The 24039-nt window shown below is 54.3% G+C and overlaps 2 protein-coding genes across 19 annotated transcripts in view; one reads left to right on the top strand and one right to left on the bottom strand.

The window, feature by feature from the left end:
• Window positions 1-24039, top strand: part of DRC4 (dynein regulatory complex subunit 4) — a 123189-nt gene that overhangs the window by 7235 nt on the left and 91915 nt on the right. For 7 of the 13 annotated variants that reach the window (XR_014059047.1, XR_014059046.1, XR_014059050.1 and 4 more), the window contains exons 7-11: window positions 140-307; window positions 635-721; window positions 2747-2956; window positions 3722-3787; window positions 5889-6078. Coding sequence is in view for 7 of the 13 variants with exons in the window: in XM_081508024.1 (XP_081364150.1) it covers window positions 140-307; window positions 635-721; window positions 2747-2956; window positions 3722-3787; window positions 5889-6038 (681 nt within the window). In the remaining 6 variants the exon portion in view is untranslated. Of the gene's footprint in view, window positions 1-139; window positions 308-634; window positions 722-2746; window positions 2957-3721; window positions 3788-5888; window positions 6129-10343; window positions 10575-24039 lie in introns of those variants that run through there. The other 6 variants (XM_081508022.1, XM_081508026.1, XM_081508025.1 and 3 more) reach the window with 2 other exon arrangements.
• Window positions 6253-22658, bottom strand: LOC145513029 (5-hydroxyisourate hydrolase-like). 6 transcript variants are annotated; one of them, XM_081508067.1, is made up of 9 exons: window positions 21168-22658; window positions 20750-20908; window positions 19817-19967; window positions 10328-13082; window positions 9461-9522; window positions 8780-8905; window positions 8333-8472; window positions 6929-7064; window positions 6253-6525 (listed from the first exon to the last, which is right to left on the bottom strand). In XM_081508067.1, exons 7-9 carry the CDS (start codon window positions 8461-8463, stop codon window positions 6436-6438), a joined length of 357 nt encoding a protein of 118 aa, XP_081364193.1. In that variant the 5' UTR covers window positions 8464-8472; window positions 8780-8905; window positions 9461-9522; window positions 10328-13082; window positions 19817-19967; window positions 20750-20908; window positions 21168-22658; the 3' UTR covers window positions 6253-6435. The 6 variants fall into 6 exon arrangements, with proteins under 6 accessions (XP_081364193.1, XP_081364191.1, XP_081364194.1 ...); XM_081508065.1 differs by lacking the exons at window positions 9461-9522; window positions 10328-13082; window positions 19817-19967; window positions 20750-20908; window positions 21168-22658 and adding an exon at window positions 9107-9153 and having other exon boundaries at window positions 8836-8905; XM_081508068.1 differs by lacking the exons at window positions 9461-9522; window positions 10328-13082; window positions 19817-19967; window positions 20750-20908; window positions 21168-22658 and adding an exon at window positions 9107-9146 and having other exon boundaries at window positions 8333-8546; window positions 8836-8905.

Raw genomic sequence — 24039 nt, 5'->3', positions numbered from 1 at the left:
TATTCTCTGTGTTTACATACAGAACACATGCCCCAGGACCATCCTCTCTGGGCAGGAGAGCTCGCAGCCCCCATGCAGGCCACAGCCCCCAGTCCTGCCACCAACACCCCCCTCCCCTTCCTCCCCCCGGCACCCACAGGAGCAGATGGAGGACATGCGGAAGAAGGAGGAGCACCTGGAGAAGGAGATGATGGAGGTGTCCATGCAGAACCGGCGCCTGGCGGACCCCCTGCAGAAGGCTCGGGATGAGATGAGTGACATGCAGAGGAAGCTCGGGGGCTATGAGAGGGACAAGCAGATCCTGGTGGTGGGTTTCCGCTGCATTCCCAGCCCTCCCTGGTGTGAAGGGGCAGGAAGGTCGGGCAGGTGTCTCCCGAGTCCCAGAGTGGAGCCGGCCCTCAGGGCACCAGGGGAGGTGCTGAACCCCTCCGTCTCCTGCCTGGTGACCTCCTGGCGGCACATGGGGTTGGCACCTGTTCTGGGAGCCAGGTGGCCCCTGGCCGCCATGGTGGGGCTCAGTCCATTGTGTCTGGGAGCCATTCCCTCTGACGATCACCTCACCTGGTCATCCCTCTGGAGCCGCATCGTGTGGGTGCCTGACCTAGGGGTGCTTTCTGACCCTTTTTCTCTCCAGTGCACAAAAGCCCGTCTGAAAGTCACCGAGAAGGAGCTGAAGAGCCTGAGGTGGGAGCACGAGGTGCTGGAGCAGCGATTCATCAAGGTGGGCTCCCGGGGAGTCTGGGGGGCTCCAGAACATCTGGGGGCCTCCGGGGTGTCTGGGGGGCTCCGGGATGTCTGAGGGCCTCCTGGGGCATCTGGGGGGCTCCAGGATGTCTGGGGGCCTCCTGGTGTGTCTGGGGGTCTCCCGGAACATCTGGGGGGCTGGCAATTTGTCAAGGTGGGCTCTGGGATGTCTGGGGGCCTTCTGGGGTATCTGGGGGGCTCCCAGTGCATCTGGGGGGCTCCGGGGTATCTGGGGGGCTCCTGGTGTGTCTGTGGGCTCCCAGGGCATCTGGGGGACTCCCGGCATGTCTGGGAGCTCCTGGCACATCTGGGGGGCTGGGTCCCTGGCTCTGGCCACTCCCCGTTCTGCGGGGCTCTCAGTGGACAAGCTTGATATCTCAGCAGTTCCCCACTGCTGTCCCCTTGGGCTGGCCTCTGAAGCAGTGGTGACCTGGCCCATCTTTCATCCCTGTGTGTGTCTCCAAGACCTAACCCTTTATGTGTGTGTCGTAGGAAGCCTGTGGGTGAAAATGCAAGGCCTTGGGGCTGCACGCTCGTCCTCACACATGGCGAGAGCACCCCGAGTTCTTCCAAACTCTCGAGTGTGCTGGTGTAGGACCTTGCTTCCCAGAAGTGGGAGCACCTGACATGCGCCTGCCTACTCCTCCCAGCCCGCGTTTCTCTCCAGAGCAGCCTGTGTCCCCTGGTGAAAATCCCGTGTCAGTCCTTGCTGCTATAGGCACCCTGTTAGGTACATCTTTGTGCGGTGTGTGACCCTTTTTGGAATGGTGATTCCTAGCAGGGGAATTGCTGGGTCAGACGGCTGGTGTTGAGAATGTGGATGATCTGCCCGAGGGCTGTTCAGAGTTGTGGCCTCATCTGTGATTTCCCAGGGGGCCATCCCCCGCCCCAGGTCCTCACTGACGGGACTGGGTGGGTGTGTCTCACTGAATGTGCTTGTCTGCAGAGGGCCCCACTGCTTGCTTGGTTTCCGGGGTCTGGCCAAGGTCAGAGCGCCTCGTGTGTCAGCTGTTAGCACCTTTTCCACTGAAACATTCTCGCAGACTGTGATGGTGGAAAGGACCCAGTTCCTCGGGAACATCCCACAAGCAGCTGGATCTGGAGTCACCCCCAAGGGGCCTCCGAGGGTCCTGCAAGCACAGGGAGATGCTGCTCCCACTGGTCAAGGTGGGCATGAGTCGGGAGGAGGCAGCTCAGGCAGGCTCAGGCCATGTAGGTCTGCATTCTCTGCCCCTTGTCTTCTGTTTGCATGTCTATGCAGTATGTGACAGAGGCAGTGTCTTAGAAAACCAGGGTCATCAGGTTTTAAAGAGTGGAGGGCCTGAGAGTGGATGGAAGCAGATGTGAGATGTGACAGTGTGGTCAGAAGGATGGGGTGCTACAGGTTTGCAGCACAGTGCTCGTCACTCCTAGCAGTGCTGTGTGTTTTTTACAGGTGTGGAAAACATTCTGGAAGGAGTCCCAGCCAGTGCTCAGATGGTGGCCTCTGGGAAGTGGGGTTTAGGAGGGTCACTTTTTCCTGTTACACCTCTGCTACATCTTAACTTCTAAATGGTGCACAGTTAAAAGAAGACGTGGAAGCACGTTATCCTTGGTTGGCAGGCAGCTGGCTCTAAGATCTGGGGCAGACGGAGTGGACCCCTGCAAGGCCCCCCACCCCAGCATTGCTGAGTCTGAGGCCCTACTCTCCTGTGGGGATGATTGTGTTGGGGGTGCAGTCCTGAGCCTGCCGCCCAGACCCAGGGTAGGGCTGGCCCTGGCTTCTTGGTGGGAAGGTCTCTCTGCAGCTCATCCTGGGGGCCCTGTGCCTTCCTGCCACGCCTCCCAGAGGTGTTTTCTCCTGCCTCCCACGGTGTGGACACTGCACTCCTTTGATTTAGTTGCAGAGAGTGGGGCTTGGGCACAGACCCGCCTGCCCGTGGCCGGGCGCTGGGGAGGGCGGGGGCATGGCCCTGGACAGAGCAGGAGGGCGTCCTGCCAGCGAGGTATCCGTGCCCTGCAGGTGCAGCAGGAGCGGGACGACCTGTACCAGAAGTTCACCGCAGCCATCCTGGAGGTGCAGCAGAAGACGGGCTTCAGGAACCTCATCCTGGAGCGCAAGGTGCAGGCGCTGGTTGCCGCCGTGGAGAAGAAGGAGGTGCAGTTCAATGAGGTGCTAGCGGCCTCCAACCTGGACCCCGTGGCCCTGACCCTCGTGTCCCGCAAGCTGGAGGTAGGCCTTAAGGGCTGTGCTCGGGGCTCCATCCCTCCAGGGCAGACCTCAGTCAGCCTCGGGGAGGGGCGGTCGTGGTTTCCTGGGCAGAGTGCCCAGGCCCGTGTGTGCTGTGGACTCCCAGCCCCTCCTTGGCCTTCTAACCCTCCTAGTCCGAGTCCACTGCCTGCTCCAGCTTGGTCTCTTAGCTGAGGCCACAGCCGCCATCTGCCTGGACACTAAGCTGTGCTGGAAGAGACCATGGTGGGGGAAAGGCAGGCCTGAGGTGGCCTGTGCAGCGGGTGCCGAGAAGGTTTCCCTGGGAGGCACGCCTGAGCACAGGCTGAGCGTCTGTTCCCTTGAGCATCCACAGTTGTCTGTGGCGTTCCCCTGGGGCAGGCTGTCCTGGGGACTGGGCACTGCTGGGAAAGGACAGACGAGGCCTCAGTGCCCAAGAGCCACAGGGCCTGACCGCACCTGGCAGGGACCCCGCTCAGAGCTGGGCCTCGACCCTCTGCTCCCTGACCTAGGATGTGTCAGAGAGAGAGCAGGTGACACGGACAGGGGTCTCTGTTGTTGTCAGAGTGGCGTGGCCTGGCTCTGGGGTCCTGGCCAGCTGGGTGACCCAAGGCTGCTAGGTCCGAGGTTAGGTCCCCTTGGGGCCTGGGGGGCGGACAGACACACACCGGGGTCTCACTCTGAGGCCTTCCCACGGCAGTTCCTCCCTGTGTGGATGTCCCCGCGGTGGGGCCAGGCCGTGGTTCCCTGATGCCTTCCTCTCCCCAGGACGTTCTGGAATCGAAGAACACCGCCATCAAGGACCTGCAGTACGAGCTGGCCCGGGTCTGCAAGGTGCGGAGAGCCCCCCACCCCTCCCTCGCCCAGGAGCCCCCTGATCTTGACACTGATCCCCCAGATTAGGGTGCTGACCCAGTCTGAGGCCATCTGTGCCCGCCCGGGGTCACTGGACCCGTGTGTGGCCTAGAGTCTCTGCTGGCGCCTCCCATTGCATGGCCTGCCTGGTGTCCCGTGTGACCCTTGCTCTGGCACTGTGGTGCTAGCTCGGCCTCTGGGACGGTTGCTGGGGGGTTCTCTTTGCTCCCCCAGGTTAACGTCCACATCCTCCAAGTAGGGGCAGTTAGGGCTCCGGCCTTTCTCGACCGCTCATGGAGACTTCCTGCACAGTGCCCTGACCCTGCTACCATCTGTGTCCTGCACCGAGTGTCCCCAGCTCCCCGGCCAAGCCCACAGCTCTGTCAGGGCTTGGCTTGTGGGGACACAGATGCAGTGCTGCCTGCAGAGAGCAGACACCCCACAAGTGTGACTCAGACACAAGCCCTGGTCTTGGAGCCCTGGGTGAAGGCACTGCCATCGTGGGCACTGGGCTCCATGGTGACCAAATCCCCTGGCCTTCCCTGCCCATCGGGCCCTCCCCCGGTGCTCTGGCAACCGATACGGACTCGCAGAAGATTAGGGCCATGCACTGGGTGCGTGCGGCTCTCAGGAGAACTTCGTGACCCGCATCTGATTGTCGGGAGGCCTGAACCCCAGAGGAGGAGGAGGGCCGGGGCCCAGCCCCTGAGATCTTCCAGAGCCTGGTCCTTGCTTGCCCTTCTGTCTCAGCTCCCAGCATCTTCTCTTGATGATGCTGAGGACAAGGTGTCCTCAGCATCTTCTCTTGACGATGCTGAGGACAAGGTGTCCCTTTGAGCTTTTGTCCTGAGTCAGGCTAGGCTCTCAGCATGTAACGTGCTCCGCTCTTCACACCCTTACCACCACCTTGTGAAATGTGCTCTTTGAAAAACAGTAGGGGGAACAGAGATCCTGCCTGCGTTGGTCCTGCCAGCACCATTGCCCAGACCTCGGCTTTTCTGGGGAGGAAGGGAATAGATGCCAACAGACACAGTGGGTAGGGTGGTCCCCAGGAAGGCAGGTTCAGTGAGCCTGAGTGAGAAATGCCTGAGGAAACCGGGAACTCTGAGTGCACCCCCTCTTCAGCCTCCCCAGCCATGAATCAGGGATGTTACCTGAGGTCCCGCACGTGAAGTAGTTGGGTAGCACCCGATGAAGTTCTTGGACTTGGGCCACCCTTGTTCTGGACAGTCGGGAAGCCCTTGGTTATCTTCCAGCTGAGCTGGGAGGTGTCTGTGCATGGCCAACACCACCTGCTCACCTGGAACCGCACTTCCAGGGGGTGGAGACTCAGTGACTTCAATCCACTTGGCTTAAAACCATGGCTCTTTCCACGGGGCCTTTCTTGGGTGGGTTTGGTCTTAAGGATGCCAATCACTGGGGTTTGTCCTGCTTGCTTTAATCATCCCCTGGAGAGTCATGTGCTCTGAAAAGCTTTACATGCCTGTTTGCACCGCTAATGGTTGAGCAAATGCTCTCCTTAAGACTGGGACATTAAAAAGAAGAGGGGGCAATGACAGAACAGGGTCAGCACAGGCTGAGAGGCCACAGGTGGTGGTGGCTGAGAGCCTGATCAAAGGGGAGCTGTTAAAAAGCAACAGGACGCTCCAGTGGAGTCACTTGTGTGAGCCCGACCAGGGCTTCTGCCTGAACTGTCTGCCACCCCGACCCCTCCAGGAGTAGAGATTCTGACCCATCAGCCTGGGGCTTTCTGGTCAGCACTAGGGAGGTGACCTGCCAAAAACCCCCGCCTCCCTCAGGGAAGACACCGTTGCTGGAGGTGGCCACACTCTCCCCCTATGCCCACTGAGCCTCCGTCTTGTGCAGCTCCTTGGAGCACCCTTCTGTTTAATAGGTGGCTGCTGCCGACTCAGGAAGCCCCGAGTAGAGCTAGTTAAATCTAAATCTTTAAACTTAAGTAAACACGCGTGGGCCTGGGCCTGGCACAGTGAGCTCCTGGAAAAGGCACATGGGGCTGGGTGGCCTGAGCAAGGGTCACCCCGGCTACACCCCCCCCGACAACGCTGCTGTGTCCCCACAGGCCCACAATGACTTGCTGCGCACGTATGAGGCGAAGCTCCTGGCCTTCGGAGTCCCCCTGGACAATGTGGGTTTCAAGCCCCTGGAGACTGCTGTGATCGGGCAGACGCTAGGACAGGGCCCCGCAGGACTTGTGGGCACCCCAACGTAGCCTCAGCCTGGGTGAGGTCCCCCCACAGCAAGGACAGCAGGTATTTGTTCTGTAGATGTGCGTCGTCAGAGAATGAAGGTGTCCACGTGCGCTGCGTGTCCTCTTGTGTGGCTGTGTGGAGAGGTGCCCCCAGTGTTCCCCCCGTGCGCACGCCCGCCCCTCATCCCCCTGAGGCAACTCCCGCCAAGTTTGCTTCATGACCGCAGCCACCTCACAGATGTCAGCCGCAACTTTATTGAAGCCTGAGTGACACCTGCCCCTGCGACATGGGGCCAGAACGTCCCAGGGAAAGAGTGACCCTGGTGCCCATCAGGAATTTGCCCGCCCTGCTGCTCGGGGGCGACCCGGTCTGCTGTGGCGCCATGTCCACGCTCACAGGCTGACTGCCGGTCAGCTGCTAGCTCCCTCGGTATGTGGTGTAAGACCACGGGCTCAGCAGCAGTGGCACGTGGAACTTGTGGGTCTCATTTGTGACAGTGAAAACGACCTGCAGGCAGAGGGGGCAGAGTGGGCCAGGAGTGCACACAGCCTGGCCCAGTGCCACCTTGGACCCAGCAGCCCAGGGCTACAGTCGGGAAACAGGACTGTGGGTGGGGCTGGGGTCTGCCCACAGGAAGCACTCGGTCTAAGGGGCCCCTGGGCCTGAAGGTTCCCAGGGTTAGGACCACCCTGAACAGGTCAGGCGAAGGAGATAGAGAGCTGGAAGGGCTCGGGTGAACCTCTGTCTGCCCAGGCTGAGTCAGCCTGACCGTAGGGTGGGGTGGCGTGGGCGTGGTGTGGTCAAGGCCAGGAGCTCAGAGCAGGTGCTCGTTGGGATGGGGCGGGGGGGGGGGGCAGGACCAGCCTGCGGGTCACAGTGCATCTCGGGCCTCCACCCGTCTGGCCCTCACCTCCACGTATGGGTAGAAGCTCTCCTGGCCCCTCTTCTGCCAGTAGCCCTCGGTGTCAAAGGACAGTTTGTAGGTGCCCACCTTCATCTGGCCTGGCGGCAGGAGCCCAGGGCAGCGGCCGTCAGGGTCTGTGCAACTGGGGAGAGGGGGGTTGCTGCAGAGGGGTCCCCGCCTAGGTGTCCCGAGTCCGTGTGCCCAGTGGCCTGACTCGGACCTAGGTGAGCAGGGCCTGGGTGGTGCTGAAGCAGGGCAGCGTCCAGGACCAGGGCTATGTTGCCTCACTGTCCTTAGGGAACCCCAGAGAAGAGAAGGGAAAGAACCTTCCCTTCCCCCCACTTCATATCTGGCACAAAGACTTCACATTTTCTCTATGCATAAGCGTGCTTATTTACAAATTAAAAAAAATAGGTTGTACTAGCTGTACTGTTTCATAACGTGTTCACGTGTGCTAAGTCGCTTCAGTCGTAACCAACTCTCTGTGACCCCTGGACTGTAGCCCACCAGGCTCCTCTGTCCATGGGATTTCAACAGGCAAGAATACTGGAGTGGGTAGCCATGCCCTCCTTCAGGGGATCTTCCCAACCCAGGGATCGAACCCACCTCTCTTAAGTCTCCTGCATTGGCAGGTGGGTTCTTTACCGTTATTGACACCTGGGAAGTGTAAAAACCAAGTACTTGCGGTTTACTACATTGCGCTTTCTGGCTGAGTAACTGTCCAGGCTGCCATCTGCATGGCGGCCTGTTTCCAGCTGCAGCACCGGAGGCTCTGAGGGCCTCTGCTCGCTGAGAGGCCATGCTCTCAAGTGTCCTTGCTGTGATCAGCATAAGCAGCATTTACCAGCGAAGTTTAGGGGGGTTGGGAGTGGCTCTGTGTGGCTCCATGTGTTCCTCCAAACTCAGATGTGACCTGGACCCCCCTTTCATGAAGGGCTCCATAGCCTCAGGCCCCAAGCCTTTGAGGTCCACCAGGGGCAGGGGCCTTCTGCCTCACCCGCCATCTCGTCATGTGTGGAAAGGGTTCCTGTGGGGTCTGCACACAGGGTACGGTGAGTACCAGTGCTCAAGAGCTGCCCGGCACAGGTCACCCGCCAGTCACGGTGATGACCAGGCCTTTCTGATTCCTCCTCAGGCCTCAACTGGCCAGTGGGCAAGGAAAGACAGAGCCCTGTCCCAGCGCAGCGGGCACTCAGGGTGTGAGCTCTGCCAGCATGGTTGTAGCATGACCAGAACTATTCAGCCTGTTGAAACAGGCTCCGGGAGTCTACAGGGAGACTGTTCAGCTGGGTCAGTCCTGCCACTTGCCAGCTGTGCCCACACCGCTTGCCCCGGTGCAGGGCCCCTTGCGGGGGTGGGTGGGGTGGGGGGTATTCTGGATTTGAGCCCTGCCCCAGACCACCCTCCTACCTTTTCTTCAGCTCGGTCCACTGCTGGCCACGGTCCTCAAGCCTGGACAGACGGAGGTAGAGGCCTTGGGCCGGGAGCCCTGAGGCAGTGTCCAGCACGTGTGTGGTCAGTGGGCTGCTGCCCGGCTCCATGCCTCTGCTCTGGGCCACAAGAGGGGCAGGGATGCGCTTGTGGGGCAGACCTTGTGTCCCCACCCCTTGGTAGGAGGCAGTGCCTTGGAGTAAACAGCCCCTGATCAAAGTCCCAAACTGCCCTGGCTGAGGTTGGGTGGAGGGGCTGGGGCTGGGAGTGGAATTGGGTAACTCACTGCCATATACAATACTGACCCCTCCCCCTCCTCCCAGCACCCAGAGCACCTCCCCTCCCTCCAACCTCCTCAGGGCCTGGGTGGCCTCCGGGGCTTCTCTCTGAACCCAGCTCTGTCCCCTGATCTGCGGGCCACCTCACCTTAGCCCCAGGTGGAGGAGAGGTCAGGGGCTCCCGACCCAGGTCTGTCCCCCTACCTCCCGGGAGCCCACGTGTCGCTGGAGTGTCTGCAGCCGCTGGGCGGCCCCAGAGCTCATGCCGGCTGACCTGGAGACAGGCGAGGAGGCCAGAGGTCACACCACACCACCACCCCGAGAACCTCCCTGGGAAGCCCTGCCCTGGCACCTCCCCTGTGTCTGGCCAATCCCGGGGAGGAGTGGAAGGTGCCCATCCAGGGGTCCTAGGGGTCTTCTTGGTGGTGGTTGCGGTGGGGGGGGGCGGGCAACAGAGCAAACGCAGTGCACAGACCTGCAGGGGCTACGGAGGCTCCTCCGGGCGGAAGTGGAGTGGCCCTGCAGCTTAGGGGTGGGAGTGGGGGGTGGAGTACTGGGCGGGACCGGACGGGGAGGGGCGCAGCACGGGGAGGGGGCGGTCAGGGAAAGGCCTGGCTGGGGTCCACGCCCGCCGCTGGAAGTGGCGCAGGGTGAGCCCGATCACCCCCAGGGCCCTGCACCAGTGCAGTTTCTTTTCCTTCCTTGGATGGTCAGGATCTGCTGGAAGTCCCGACAGGCCGCGTGGAGGTGCCTTAGGCAGGACCGACCCCCGGGTTGAGAGTGACAGTGCGGGGTGACACCCTTGTGGTTGCATTTTACCACTTCTTACCTGCTCTGACCCTCGATCCCCAAGGTGTAGGGACCCGGCACACTGACAGCGTAGGGTGAGGGCTTTGCAGAAATGAAGGAAAAGACAAGTCTGAGCACACAGGCATGAATCCCGTCATTGTATTACAATATCACGTGATGTACGCACCGAACAGATTTTATGTAACAGATAAAAATAAGGGCATTCTGTATTTACAATCTGCATGACGTTGCCTGACGGGCTGTGTTGCTCTGGGTGTGGGGTCGTTTTTCTTCTCGCTAAACTGCATGTTCTAATGATCGGATAGTGGGCGTCCTCAGTTTGAGCCTTAAGGATCAGGCCCCTCTGAGGTGGGGCAGGAGACCTCTGGCAAAGTTTGTGCATCGGTTACAGCTGCTTTGGAGGTAACCAAGAAGTGTGTGTTTGAGATGTAAATATGATGAGGTTTGGCAGGGCTTATGTTTTTAGGAGGTGACCCCACAGAGACACACACACCTGTTTAGGCAAACTGCTATGGGGATGGGACCAGAAACAAGCTTACTTTCCCCAAGAGGGATAATTAAATCAATGAACTCCTCCGCACACTGGCAGCTGTGCAGCCCAGTACAGAGAGTGAGCCCAGTCTAGAGAGTGAGCCCAGTACAGCCCAGTACAGAGAATGAATCCAGTACAGAGAGTGAGCCCAGTACAGCCCAGTACAGAGAATGAATCCAGTACAGAGAGTGAGCCCAATACAGAAAATGAATCCAGTACAGAGAGTGAGCCCAGTGCAGAGTGTTCCTGTGTGAGGTGAGTGGTGAGTAGTGGCTGGTGACCAGGAGGAGAGGCAGCTCTAGCTTCATGTTTGAATCTGCAGCAGCTTTCACTCTATTACAAGGGTTCGCTCACCTCTTCACCGTCACAGGCTCAGGGTGCGGCTATCAGAGTCTCCGTGTCGCGGAGGATGGAGCTGACAAAGGGGCTGTGTGCTGGAACACTGTCTGGTGTGGGACACAGGAGAGTGATGCCAGGACCACGTCTGGGATGAGCAGTGTCAACAGGCTGATCATTTTCACTCTGTAAACTTTCCCTGTAAACTTATAGTCTCAAATGTCAGAAAGCAAACTAACAAAAACAATAAACCTTTTTTGGTGGCTGCCCTGTCACCCCCTCTGTCTAGAGCCCTGACACCTTCTCTGCCCAAGAGAGAACCTAGTCCTGGGAGAGGGCTGGGCAGGGCAGGGCATCGCCACAGCTGCTTCTGTGGCCTCACCAGGGCCCCTGCCTAGCCTGCAGGCTTCACCTGGAACCTGAGAGGGCAGCAGGCTGACTAAGAGCAGGCAAGGGGTCCAGCCTAATAGTGCCAGGGCCAGCCATGCCACGTTCACCATGTGACCCCTAAGCGGTAGCTGCCACACAGCACCTTAAGGCTCCTGGGAGCAAAGTGCAGCTCTGCTGGTGGGCCTGCCCTCCTCCTCCCACTCCCTTCTGACTGTGTGATGTGATGCTGGAGGCGCAGCAGCCCCCCAGCACCAGGAGGCACGACTTTCGACTTTCGGTAAGGAAGATGTGAGACCACGAGGAGGAGACAAGCAACTCCCTTTCTGGTGTTGCCTCTGGGCCTCCTGGCAGGTGCAAGGGGCCTTTTGTGTCTGGATTGTGTTTTCTTGAGTGACCTTAAACCACTCCTTTTGATTGTTCCAAGCATGTAGCCCGAAGCATTCTGCCTGAGGAAGTTGAGATCATGCAGGTAAAACGTGTAACAGCACACAGGGTGCTCAGTACCGTGGAACTGACAGTCCTTCCTGGGCAACTATGACCCTGAGCAGTGACAAGAAACGCTCCCTATTGTGGTCCCAGGGAGAAAGAAGCTGGTCTGCCTGCTGTCTGGCTCCGAGCTGGTGCTGGGAGGTCCCTGTCCTACCCTGACCACTGGAGTGGCCCAGGTGGGTGCAGCCTCTCAGGCTCCTCTGAGCCCCTGCTTCACACCTGTCTAGAGAGTCCTTCCAGGCCGCTGTGACGGGAATTTGTGGTGAGAACTCAACAGAAAGGGTGTGAAGGCAGCTGGACCTTCCTTCACCAAGCATGTAACATAGCCAGGTACACTGAGGTGATGCAGGTGTTGGGGAGGCCATTTCAGATGGCGGTACGTGCTGAGAAGGACACAGGGCATGGAGTGCCAGAGTCTGACGGGCAGTGAGTCCAGAGAGTCGAATTCTTGGAGGAGGGGAGATGCTCAGATAGAACTGTGACTGCAGGCTGGAGTTTTCAGGAGGGCCGGCCGATGGGCTGAGGAGTAGGAGGCCAGGGCCAGTGGCCGCCGGAAGGGTGCGTTTGGCCCCTGGCAGAATTTCTGCTCCCTAAGGACTGGGGTTATTGTCTGTCTCCTGACAGCTGTTCCTGTGCCTGGAACATGACCTGGCCAGAGCCAGGTGCTAAACAAATATCCTTTTGAATGAATGGACAGTCTGAGTGTGCAGATGCACAGGACAGATAGCGTCAGGCTACAGAGTTGGGGTTAAGTAGATTAGGAGGCAGAGAGAGGCATACAGGGTTTCTAAGCCCAACCTTCCAGCCTCCAGGGCTCAGCTCCACCCAAGCCTATCTGTTTCCCCAGACACTGTTTTTTATGGTAAACTCCCTCTGGCATTTGCTCACCTGTGTGTCCTGCTCTGCACATCTTAAAAAGTGGCTCTGAGTCTGTTTGCACCACCTGTGCCTGAAGCCTCTTTATTCTTAAGCCAGGGAAGCCCCTTCTCTGCCTGGGGACGGCTGACCTTGTCTGTGCCACGGACTCTGGTCTCTGCACTCTGCCCATTCAAGTCACTGCCTCGTCCAGGACTGGGAGCACTGATGGGTCAATGTGTCCCCGCTGATTCTAGCAGTCCGCCAGGCTGAGTCCCACTGGCCTGCATCGTGACACTGCTGCTTACCAGTGACACAAGGCCACCCTAGAGCACAGGTCGTGGAATGTGCGCTGGCCTCAGCGGGACTTCGCAGTCGGGCCAAAAGCTAGAGGGTCGATGCTGTTGGTGCCTGTGTATTTCTTGTTTGGAGACATGTCTGTTTAGTTCTTCTGCCCTTTTTTCGATTGGGTTGTTTGTTTTTTTGTTGTTGAGTTGTATGAGCTGTTTGTATGTTTTGGAAATTAAGTCCTGTTGGTCACATTGTTTGGAAATATTTTATCCCTATTCTGTAGGTTGTCTTTTTCATCTTATTTATGGTTTCCTCTGCTGTGCCAAAGCTTGTAAGTTTGATTAGGTCCCCTTTGTTTATTTTTGTTTTTATTTCTGTTGCCTTGGGAGACTGACCAAAGAAACCATTGGTATGATTTATGTCAGAGAATGTTTTGCCTGTGTTGTCTTCTAGGGGTTTTTACAGTGTCATGTCTTTCATTTATGTCTTCATTGCTGTTGCCTATTCTCATTGGCTGGTATGTCTGTCCCTCACCAGCTGGGACAAGTGTCGATTCAGTGGCTTCACTGGGTGGCCCCCTGCTGACCCCTGACTTGTGGGTCCATCCAGCAGTGGGCATGCTGGTGATCTCCATGTGCGAGCTGATGTGACATGGCACTGAGGGTGTTGGTGACGGTTGAGTTGTCTGTGCTGTCGGCTTCATTATTGCCACTCCTGTCCAATGCTGAGACTCACATCACAGAGGTTCCTGCGGGGACAAAGGGGAGGGGAGTTGGTAGTCTCAGCCAGTGTGACAAAGCAAACTAACATAAAATCTAAAATCAAATGTATCCCTTTTTAGTCTACTCATGATGGAGATGATAAAATGATATCAAGTGATACAAGTTCCAGTTCAAATACTTCACCACAGTATTTTAATAGTTTCTACATGGTTTATTTACTCTTCCAAAAATCTTTAGGGCATCCTTCAATGTGACTGTCATTATCAGGGAACAGGTTCCCCTTGATGTGATTAACTTCAGGGACTGGGAAACTGTTAAGTGCTGAAGGGAAGGGTGATGCTCCATACTCCCACCTTTCCATCATGCACTGCTCCCTTCTCTCCACCCTTGTTAGGGGAGTCTTGTCTCGACACTGGTCACGGGGCTGGAGCTGGGCCGAGCACACGAACCAGAGGAAGAGAAGTGGTTGCTGGCCCGAGGGGTTGGGGGCATGTGTCCTGGTTGTTGGAACTGAGCCTCTTCTGTTTGGTCCACTGTCGGGGCCTCAGACAGCCTTGGCCTCGCGTGGGTGATCAGAACACAGCTCGTCTGCCTGCTGAGCAGCACAGGGTCTCATGTGAGTGATCAGAACACAGCTCATCTGCCTCCTGAGCAGCATGGGGGCAAAAGAGGCAGCATTAGTGGCTGCTGGTTGCAGGTCAGAGGGGAAGGAGAATACCCTCTCCCGGCGTCCTTTCCTCTGAAACACCTGGTACTTTTCAGTCCTAGGTGTTGGTCAGAGACTCTGGGTTTGTGGACATGGCACCAACAGAAGCTTCCCGAGATGCTGCGGCCGGAGGGGGGGCCCTGAGTTTGAGAGCAGTACGGTGCCCCCGGAGAGAGAAGTTGGCCCTAGAATGGCCAGTCGGATTCCTGTTTTCAAGGGCAAGAGTTGGGAGCATGAAAAGACAACCGGCAGCTGAGCAGGGATGGGGGCAGCTGCAGGGAGGAGGGCCTGTGAGCAGGAGGGACACAGCAGAGGAGAGGCCACCAGTGGACGACCCTGGTCTGTGGGTGACCCCAGATAGTGGATAGTGGCAGGCTCACAATCCCAGAAGGGCCCCCTTGCTGTGAGATGCTGCCTCCCCTGCCCCGCCCCAGTCCCAACACTCTGGACCAGGGTCTCTACTGCTTGAAACGACAAAAGCCTTTGCAGTCCTGGAGCTGCCCCAGCTCATCTCAAGAGAAAACTTCAGTGCAGTTAAGATTTTCTTTGATGTTCATACTTCAGTTTCCCAGAGTCTTCATATTTTCACTGGTGGTGTTGCCATGTGTCACTAAAACCCTCCATTGTCTAACAGTGGGCTTCCTGTCACAGACCTCTCAGAGGCCATCCACTGGGTGAATGCAGGCTTGTGGTCATTGTGGTCTGTCACAGACCTCTCAGAGGCTGTCGAATGCATGCTTATCGCTCTGGCCTGTCCAAGACCTCTCAGAGGCCATGCGCTGGGTGAATGTGGGCTTATGGTCTCTGGCCTGTCACAGACCTCTCAGAGGCCATCTGCTGGGTGCATGTGGGCTTGCCAGACCTCTCAGAGGCTGTCTACCAGGTGAATGCACACTTGTGGTCACTGGTCTGTCACAGACCTCTCAGAGGCCGTCCACTGGGTGAATATGGGCTTGTGGTCACTCTGGTCTGTCACAGACCTCTTGGAGGCTGTCTGCTGGGTCATTGCACACTTGTGGTCACTTTGGTCTCTCACAGACCTCTCAGAGGCCGTCGCTGGGTGAATGCATGCTCATGGTCACTGTGGTCTGTCACAGATTTCTCAGAGGCTGTCTGATAGGTGAATGTGGGCTTGTGGTCACTCTGGTCTGTCACGGACCTCTCAGGAGCCGTCTGCTGTGTGAATGCAGGCTAGTGGTGGCTCTGGCCGCACAGTCTCCATAGGGCTGTCAAGAGGCACTGTGTGGCTGCCCCAGCTGGGGGCCCCTTATCCCACTCTTGCTGCCCACAAGCTAGGTCTGGAGAAGGCCGATCCCAGTGAGAAGCCACTTTCTGACATCATCTCACATCCCAGGAACTAGTCTTCCAGCCTAAGCAGGTCACTCGGGGTTTCCTGTGTTAGTGCTCATGGCTCACATCCCCTAGAGAGAGTGTTTAAGCTGGGGACACATGTCCCCTGCCGCTGCATGTGACAGGAGACCATGTTCCCAGGGATGGACCAGAAAGGGCGATAGGAGAACTTCTGCCCTACTTGCTTGGGGGCACTGTGCCCCCAGCCCCTGCCTTCTCCCCACTCAGGTATGGAATGTGGGCGAGCAGGAGGGGGAACCAGGGTCCCCAGTGAGACCCTCTCAGCAAAGCTGGGCCTTGGTCAGGCTTGGAGTGTGTAACCAAGAGTTTGCTCGACAGGATGCCACATTTAAAAGGCCTCCTGCAGTGTAGGTTTCAGGGCTACATAGCACAACTAAGTGCAGAGCATAGTGGCTGAGGTGGTAGCTCTGGATCCTGCAGGCTGAATGCTGAACCCTGAATGTTGGAAGACTGTCTGGAGTCACAGGATGTGCTTGCTGTCTCTGCTGAGATGATCATAATGGGGACCCAGGTTCCCCTTCCTACTCTCTAGCAGCCATCAGACTGCAGCCACTCCCCACTGTAAGCGCTGAGGAAACTCGGGAAGGAGAAGACAGGATACTGGCCCCAGATGGTGAGGTGTGTATCAAAAGGAATAATTTCAATGAGATAACTCTTGCATCTTCCCATACATAGAAAAGTGCTAAATTCCTTACCTTTAGATGCTGCCTAAGCCATGCCGTGTGGGGCCACCCAGGAAGGACGGGTCATGGTGGAAAGGTCTGACAGAATGTGGTCCACTGGAGAAGGGCATGGCAAACCACTTCAGTATTCTTGCCTTGAGAACCCCATGAACAGTATGAAAAGGCAAAAAGATAGGACACTGAAAGATGAACTCCCCAGGTCAGTAGGTGCCCAATATGCTACTGGAGATCAATGGAGAAATAACTACAGAAAGAATGAAGTTTTGGAGCCAAAGCAAAAACAACACCCAGTTGTGAATGGGACTGGTGATAGAAGCAAGATTCGATGCTGTAAAGAGCAATATTGCATAGGAACCTGGAATGTTAGGTCCATGAATCAGGGAAAATTTGAAGTGCTCAAACAGGAGATGACAAGAGTGAACATCGACATTCTAGGAATCAGTGAAGTAAGATGGACTGGAATGGATGAATTTAACTCAGATGACCATTATATCTACTACTGTGGGCAGGAATCCCTTAGAAGAAATGGAGTAGCCATCACAGTCAACAGAAGAGTCCGAAATGCAGTACTTGGATGCAATCTCAAAAACGACAGAATGATCTCTCTTTGTTTCCAAGGCAAACCATTCAATATCATGCTAATTCAAGTCTATGCCCTGACCAGTAACGTCGAAGAAGCTGAAGTTGAACAGTTCTATGAAGACCTACAAGACCTTCTAGAACTAACACCCAAAAAAGATGTCCTTTTCATTATAGGGGACTGGAATGCAAAAGCAGGAAGTCAAGAAACACCGGGCATAACAGGCAAATTTGGCCTTGGAGTACAGAATGAAGCAGGGCAAAGGCTAATAGAGTTCTGCCAAGAGAACACACTGGTCATAGCAAACACCTTCTTCCAACAACACAAGAGAAGACTCTACACATGGACATCACCAGATGGTCAACACCGAAATCAGACTGATTATATTCTTTGCAGCCAAAGATGGAGAAGCTCTATACAGTCAGCAAAAACAAGACTGGGAGCGGACTGTGGCTCAGATCATGAACTCCTTATTGCCAAATTCAGACTGAAATTGAAGAAAGTGGAGAAAACCACTAGACCATTCAGGTATGACCTAAATCAAATCCCTTATGACTATACAGTAGAAGTGAGAAATAGATTTAAAGGACTAGATCTGATAGACAGAATACCTGATGAACTATGGATGGAGGTTTGTGACATTGTACAGGAGACAGGAATCAAGACCATCCCCTAGAAAAAGAAATGCAAAAAAGCAAAATGGCTGTCTGAGGAGGCCTTACAAATAGCCGTGAAAAGACGGGAAGCAAAAAGCAAAGGAGAAAAGGAAAGATATACCCATTTGAATGCTGCTGCTGCTGCTGCTAAGTCGCTTCAGTCGTGTCCGACTCTGTGCGACCCCATAGACGGCAGCCCACCAGGCTCCGCCGTCCCTGGGATTCTCCAGGCAAGAATACTGGAGTGGGTTGCCATTTCCTTCTCCAGTGAATGAAAGGAAAAAGTGAAAGTGAAGTCGCTCAGTCGTGTCCGACTCTTAGCGACCCCATGGACTGTAGCCTACCAGGCTCCTCCATCCATGGGATTTTCCAGGCAAGAGCACTGGAGTGGGGTGCCATTGCCTTCTCCGCATTTGAATGCAGAGTTCCAAAAAATAGCAAGGAGAGATAAGAAAGCCTTCCTCAGCGATCAATGCAAAGAAATAGAGGAAAACAATAGGATCGGAGAGACTAGAGATCTCTTCAAGAAAATTAGAGATACCAAGGGAACATTTCATGCAATGATGGACACAATAAAGAACAGAAATGGTAGGGACCTAACAGAAGCAGAAGATATTAAGAAGAGGTGGCAAGAATACACAGAAGAATTGTACAAAAAAGTTCTTCACAACACAGATAATCACGATGGTGTGATCACACACCTAAAGCCAGACATCCTGGAATGTGAAGTCAAGTGGGCCTTAGAAACTACAAACAAAGCTAGTGGAAGTGATGGAATTCCAGTTGAGCTATTTCAAATCCTGAAAGATGACGCTGTGAAAGTGCTGCACTCAATATGCCAGCAAATATGGAAAACTCAGCAGTGGCCAGAGGACTGGAAAAGATCAGTTTACATCCCAATCCCAAAGAAAGGCAATGCCAAAGAATGCTCAAACTACTGCACAATTACACTCATCTCACACGCTAGTAAAGTAATGCTTAAAATTCTCCAAGCCAGGCTTCAGCAATACGTGAACCGTGAACTTCCAGATGTTCAAGCTGGTTTTAGAAAAGGCAGAGGAACCAGAGATCAAATTGCCAACATCTGATGGATCATCAAAAAAGCAAGAGAGTACCAGAAAAACATCTATTTCTGCTTTATTGACTATGCCAAAGCCTTTCACTGTGTGGATCACAACAAACTGTGGAAAATTGTGAAAGAGATGAGAATACCAGACCACCTGACCTGCCTCTTGAGAAACCTGTATGCAGGTCAGGAAGCAACAGTTAGAACTGGACATGGAACAACAGTCTGGTTCCAAATAGGAAAAGGAGTACGTCAAGGCTGTATATTGTCACTCTGCTTATTTAACTTATATGCAGAGGACATCATGAGAAATGCTGGGCTGGAGGAAGCACGAGCTGGAATCAAGATTTCCGGGAGAAATATCAATAACCTCAGATATGCAGATGACACCACTCTTATGGCAGAAACTGAAGAAGAACTAAAGAGCCTCTTGATAAAAGTGAAAGAGGAGAGCGAAAAAGTTGGCTTAAAGCTCAACATTCAGAAAACTAAGATCATGGCATCCGGTCCCATCACTTCATGGCAGATAGATGGGGAAACAGTGGAAACAGTGGCTGACTTTATTTTTCTGAGCTCCAAAATCACTGCAGATCGTGATCGCAGCCATGAAATTAAAAGACGCTTGCTGCTTGGAAGGAAGGTTATGACCAACCTAGATAGCATATTAAAAAGCAGAAACATTACTTTGCCAACAAAGGTCCATCTAGTCAAGGCTATGGTTTTTCCAGTGGTCATGTATGGATGTGAGAGTTGGACTATAAAGAAAGCTGAGCACTGAAGAATTGATGCTTTTGAACTGTGGTGTTGGAGAAGACTCTTGAGAGGCCCTTGGACTGCAAGGAGATCCAACCAGTCCATCCTGAGGGATATCAGTCCTGAGTGTTCATTGGGAGGACTGATGTTGAAGCTGAAACTCCAATACTTTGGCCACCTGATGCAAAGAGCTGACTCATTGGAAAAGACCCTGATACTGGGAAAGATTGAGAGCAGGAGGAGAAGGGGACGACAGAATATGAGATGGCTGGATGGCATTGCCGATTCGATGGACATAGGTTGGGTGGACTCAGGGAGTTGGTGATGGACAGGGAGGTCTGGCGTGCTGCGGTTCATGGGGTCACAAAGAGTTGGACACGACTGAGTGACTGAACTGAACTAGCTGAGATGCTGCCTCTGATTTTGAAGTCCTAAACGATTCTCACTGAATAAAACTTAACTCTCAACACCTAGGTTATAAATATTTTTATGTCTACACATATGAAGTAGACACTTTCCAAAGAACAACAAAAGACAAGTCTCAACATTTGGAACACTGGCACCGATGGTGGACACTCCCCAAAAGATGCAACTGATGGAGCAATTAGAACAACCATCATCCCTTTTTCCATAAGATTGTGGAATGGACACTGACAGTGGGGAATTGTTACAGGGAAGAACAAAATCTGACTCCATGTTTTAAAATTAAAAAAAAGAAAATTAAATCTTTTACTTTAAGCTTTGCTTCCTGTTGGTTTGTTTACTACAAGGACACTGTCCATAGGTAATGGCCTGCCTCAGGAAACCCTGCCCCTCTGCCTTTGTTTAGGACCTGTCCACCTGTGGATGGGTACAGGAAGGAAGAAAGTAACACATCTCCTCCCGAGGCTGGCCATTCCAGGAGATATTTGCCAGATTAATGGCCTTTTTACTTTATTTCCTTACCTCCCCAGCTCTGTGTTCTATAAAAGACACTGGCATCCAGACCCCAACAAGGTGGTTTCTTCAAGATATTAGTCGGCTATCTTCTTGGTCTGCCGGCTTTTCAAGTAAAGTCATATTCCATGCCTCAGCACCTCACCTCTGATTTATTGACCTGTTGTGCGGCAAGCAAAGCGAGCTTGGACTTGGTAATAATCCCACATGCCTTGCAGTCAAAAAATCAAAACATAAAATGGAAGCTATATTGTAACAAATTCAATAAGGACTCCAAAAATGGACCATATCAAAAAGACCTGAAGCCAAAAACCAAAAAGAACTCAGTGGTTGTCTGAAATATTTAGAAAAGGGGTTAGTACCCTCTTGCCAGTACCCCCTGAAGCCACACTGGACAGTTAGGCCCTGTCCATTCAGGACACCCTCTCCAGACCCCAAGTGCTGCTGCCCCCAGTGCTCACCTGGACCTCAGGAGGTAGAAGAGACACTACCTAGGGGGTCTCTTCTCTTGTCCAGGGGAGCGTCACACCAACCACCCTATCTCCCTGCCCATAATAAACACACCATAAGGAGCGTCTTGTCAGCACCTGGGCCAGTGATGCTGTGAACACTTGGACTGCCTTGTCCTTGTGAGATTTGATATGAAGACAACACAGAAAGAGAATCAGCCAAGGAGGATCTGATCAGGAGTAAATCCCTCTTCACAGGGACCCTGTGAGACCCAAGCACTTGCTCTGCTCACCCTGCACCAGCTTTTGGGAACTGGCCTTTGTCATTCTCTGGGCTGGAGGTGGGAGGGACAACCCAGTCTTTCTTCTACTTCCTGAGACTCAGGTGAGCATTGGGGGCAGCAGCACCTCCACCTGGAGTCCAGAGAGGGTGTCCTGAATGGACAGGGCCTAACCATTCAGTGAGGCCAGCCCTTGTCCATACTGCACTGACCTGCTGCAGGGTCTTGGGTTCCCTGGCATCCAGCTCACCCATCGCCAACCCCAGCTTGAAGTGTCTTGGGAGCCCCTCGCTGGCAGGCGCCCCGGAGTAGAAAGCTGCATACCCAGCGAGAAATAAAAATTTCCTCCTTAGTCTCCACATGAAAGGGAACTGCAAGCAGATAAGTCACCTAAGAGAGGGTCAAGTTAACACAGGCTGAAGAACTGTTTCATGTTTCCTAGGCTCACAGGCACCCAGCACTTCCTGTTACCTACAGTAATCAGTGCTTCGTAGTTCCTTTTCACATTCCTATATCAGACTTTCCCCCCATTATCCCATCTCTGCCCATTCTTCCTTGGAGAAGTATATGGAAATGTCTTTGAAAGCATCTTTGGCCTAAGAAAAATAGTAGGTTTCATCAGTGACTTACTAATATAAATCAGATTTAGAGCTGGGCCTTCTCCACCTTGGGTGTAGGGAGTAGCCTGAAGCTAGTGGATGGTCTCTGTGAGACAGGGATGAAGACTTTCCTTCCTGACTGTGTGTTGCTTAACTGAGCAAACACTGAGCCTCCTAACTCTCCCTGGACACAGAGCAGTTGACGATACTAGCATCCTGTTCTACCCCACTCCATCCCACCGTCTCAGACAGGACCAGGCACTCCCATCCTGTGTACGTTCAGAGTTTATTCAGTCGCGCAGGCAAGCAGTCTGTGGGCCTTCAGGGACCAACTCCGTGTCATTCCTATAGAGCTGGCTTAGAGTCCAGCTTTGCCACTCTGTCTCTCTCCATGGGCTTCCACTCTGTTCTCTCGGTATCTCCCTCGGTGCTCTCCTCTGGGGACTTGTTGGGGCTCGTGGCCATGGCACTGCCTCAAGGCCAAGGTACTTGTGGAAGAAGAAGATGCTGAGATAGCCCAGACCACTGCCCAGAGCCAGGTCTGTCTTCCTTGGGTGGAGTGTCCAGGGCAGGAAGGTGTGGGGAAAGTCGGGGTAGGGGTATTGGTGGGATGCACGGATCCTAACCAGCTGTGGCAGAACAGCCTAATGTGAACTAGATTTGGTTTCTTTGATTCCCCTACAATTCAGCCCCTCTGAGGAAAGGCAGTGGGAGGGTCGTGTCTGTGGGTGACGGAGGGAGTCCTGAGGAGACCTGGAAGCCCCTAACTGCTGGACTGGGGTCAGACTGAAGTCAGGGCTCTGTTCCAGTGTGGGAGAGGGAATATTTCTCCAAAAAGTGTTTTAGGGATCTCCACCTGGGTACTCTGGGAAAATCGGGGCATAACATGGGTTCTACATCTAAGGAACAAGTCACTTGGCTTGAGGAGATCTGGGTCACACTGGCTGAAGGAACTGGGGTCCCTCAGAAGTAGGGGATGGGGGGGTCTTTTGGCTGATGTAGAATGTACAGGGTGAGAGAAGTTGGGGTCTTTGAGGCTGAGGAAATTGGAGGTCTCTCATTAGGGGGCTTTAGGTTTCCAACATACAGGACAGTTGGGGTCTTGAGCATGACAGGATTAAGAGTTCCCAGGCTGAGGTATTCAGGGTCTCTGAAGTAAGGAAATTTGATCTCTCTGCAGGTGCGGTTTTTAGAGTGCCTCAGGCTGAGGGGAATTGGGGTTCCTCTAGGTATTTGGGGGTCGCAGCACTAGGGGATTCGGTGTTTCTGTGGGTGAAGGGACTGACTTGTAGTCCCTAAGCTGACGAGACGCGAGTTCCCTTCAGGTAGGACCCGGGTTCCTCAAAGTTGACGGGATTTGGGGTTTCCCAGCCTGGAATTGGAAGACGCCAGGCTAACAGTTTACGAGCGTTTCACAGGGCGCTTTTCCGTCTGTCCTCTGGCGCTGCCCACCCCGGCCCGGCGCACGCTCGGAGCTGGGCGGTGTCCAGCCGAACCTAGTCCAGCCCTCCCGGGATGAGGCGAAGCGAAAGGCGAGCAGCCGGCTTATACAGGCCTGTCAGGCACAAGCCTCCAATCGGCATTGCGACCGAAGCAGCCCGGCCAATACGCGCAGGAAGAGTGCGGAGCGCGCAGAAGGTCCCGCCCCACCGCTCGGGGATTGGCTACTCTGCGTCCCGCGAGTGTCTGTCAAGAGGCCTCCAGCGCGCAGGCGCGTCTTGGCAATTTTTGTTTGTTTTCAGGCGTTGAGTCTTGGTCCCGGAGCCTCAAGTCGGCGGTTGGTCCTCAGGCTGGGTGTTTCTTTCCAGTTCCCTGAACTAGACTCTCGCCTCCACCCGACTTGAAGTCTTGCTCTCGAACTCTCTCCCAGGCCACCTGTGCCCTACCTTGTCAAATCCAGTTTTGGCAAGAACTGTATGTGATGAGTACTGCATTATTCAGGGGAAAACTGTAATTAACTAAATTCAGATGAGACACAAGGTAAATAACATATGGTCAAAGATTTAAACGCAATTCATGGAGTAATAAGTATATTAGGAAAAACTTGGAGGATTTTTAACCTCAAAGTAGAAGTGGTACTGGTGCTGCTGCTGCTAAGTCGCTTCAGTCGTGTCCGACTCTGTGCGACCCCATAGACGGCAGCCCACCAGGCTCCGCCGTCCCTGGGATTCTCCAGGCAAGAACACTGGAGTGGGTTGCCATTTCCTTCTCCAATGCATGAAAGTGAAAAGTGAAAGTGAAGTCGCTCAGTCGTGTCCGACTCTTCGTGACCCCATGGACTGTAGCCCTTCAGGCTCCTCCATCCATGGGATTTTCCAGGCAAGAGTACTGGAGTGGGTTGCCATTTCCTTCTCCGGTACTGATGAGTAATCTGTATATTTAATGCAGGTATAGGCTTCCCTGGTAGCTCAGACAGGAAAAAATCCTCCTGCCATGCGGGAGACCTGGGTTCGATCCTTGGGTTGGGAAGATCCCCTGGAGGAAAGTATGGCAACCCACTCCAGTATTCTTGCCTGGAGAATCCCCATGGACAGAGGATCCTGGCAGGCTACAGTTCATGGGATTGCAAAGAGTTGGACATGACTGAGTGACTAAGCACAATGTAGGTATTAAAAGGCTTCAGAAATGAGCTATAAATAAAACCTCAAAGCTCTGCCAGTGTTTTCCATAAAAGGAGGCATTGAATTAGAGGATCATGGATGCACAGAAGAGAGTTTGCTTGACACCTACTGGCTTCACAAGATAAAATGGGGACACTGTTTCTGGCCCTTACCTAGCTTTGCTCGCAAAAAAATAACATGATTTCCATGTATTGGAAGCAAGACAACTGACTGTAGAATTATTATCAAAGGGGGCCAGGAGTGCTGGTTGGGAGTCTGGATGGAGAGATGTTACCAGAAAAG

Source organism: Giraffa tippelskirchi, chromosome 7, assembly GCF_054371585.1.
Source record: "Giraffa tippelskirchi isolate mGirTip1 chromosome 7, T2T-mGirTip1v1.2.pri, whole genome shotgun sequence".
Classification (NCBI taxonomy): Eukaryota; Metazoa; Chordata; class Mammalia; order Artiodactyla; family Giraffidae; genus Giraffa; species Giraffa tippelskirchi.
Note: the sequence above shows the minus strand (reverse complement) of the source record. Positions and strands in the feature narration are given on the sequence as shown.

Bases quoted from the DNA above. Each gene is read 5' to 3' on its own strand.
- LOC145513029 (XM_081508065.1), bottom strand. From the start codon at position 8,895: ATGAGCTCTGGGGCCGCCCAGCGGCTGCAGACACTCCAGCGACACGTG. The intron at 8,473-8,835 runs GTAGGGGGACAG...CTTGTGGCCCAG, and splicing joins GACACGTGGGCTCCCGGGAG to AGCAGAGGCATGGAGCCGGG. The intron at 7,065-8,332 runs GTAGGAGGGTGG...CCCTCTCCCCAG, and splicing joins TGGACCGAGCTGAAGAAAAG to TTGCACAGACCCTGACGGCC.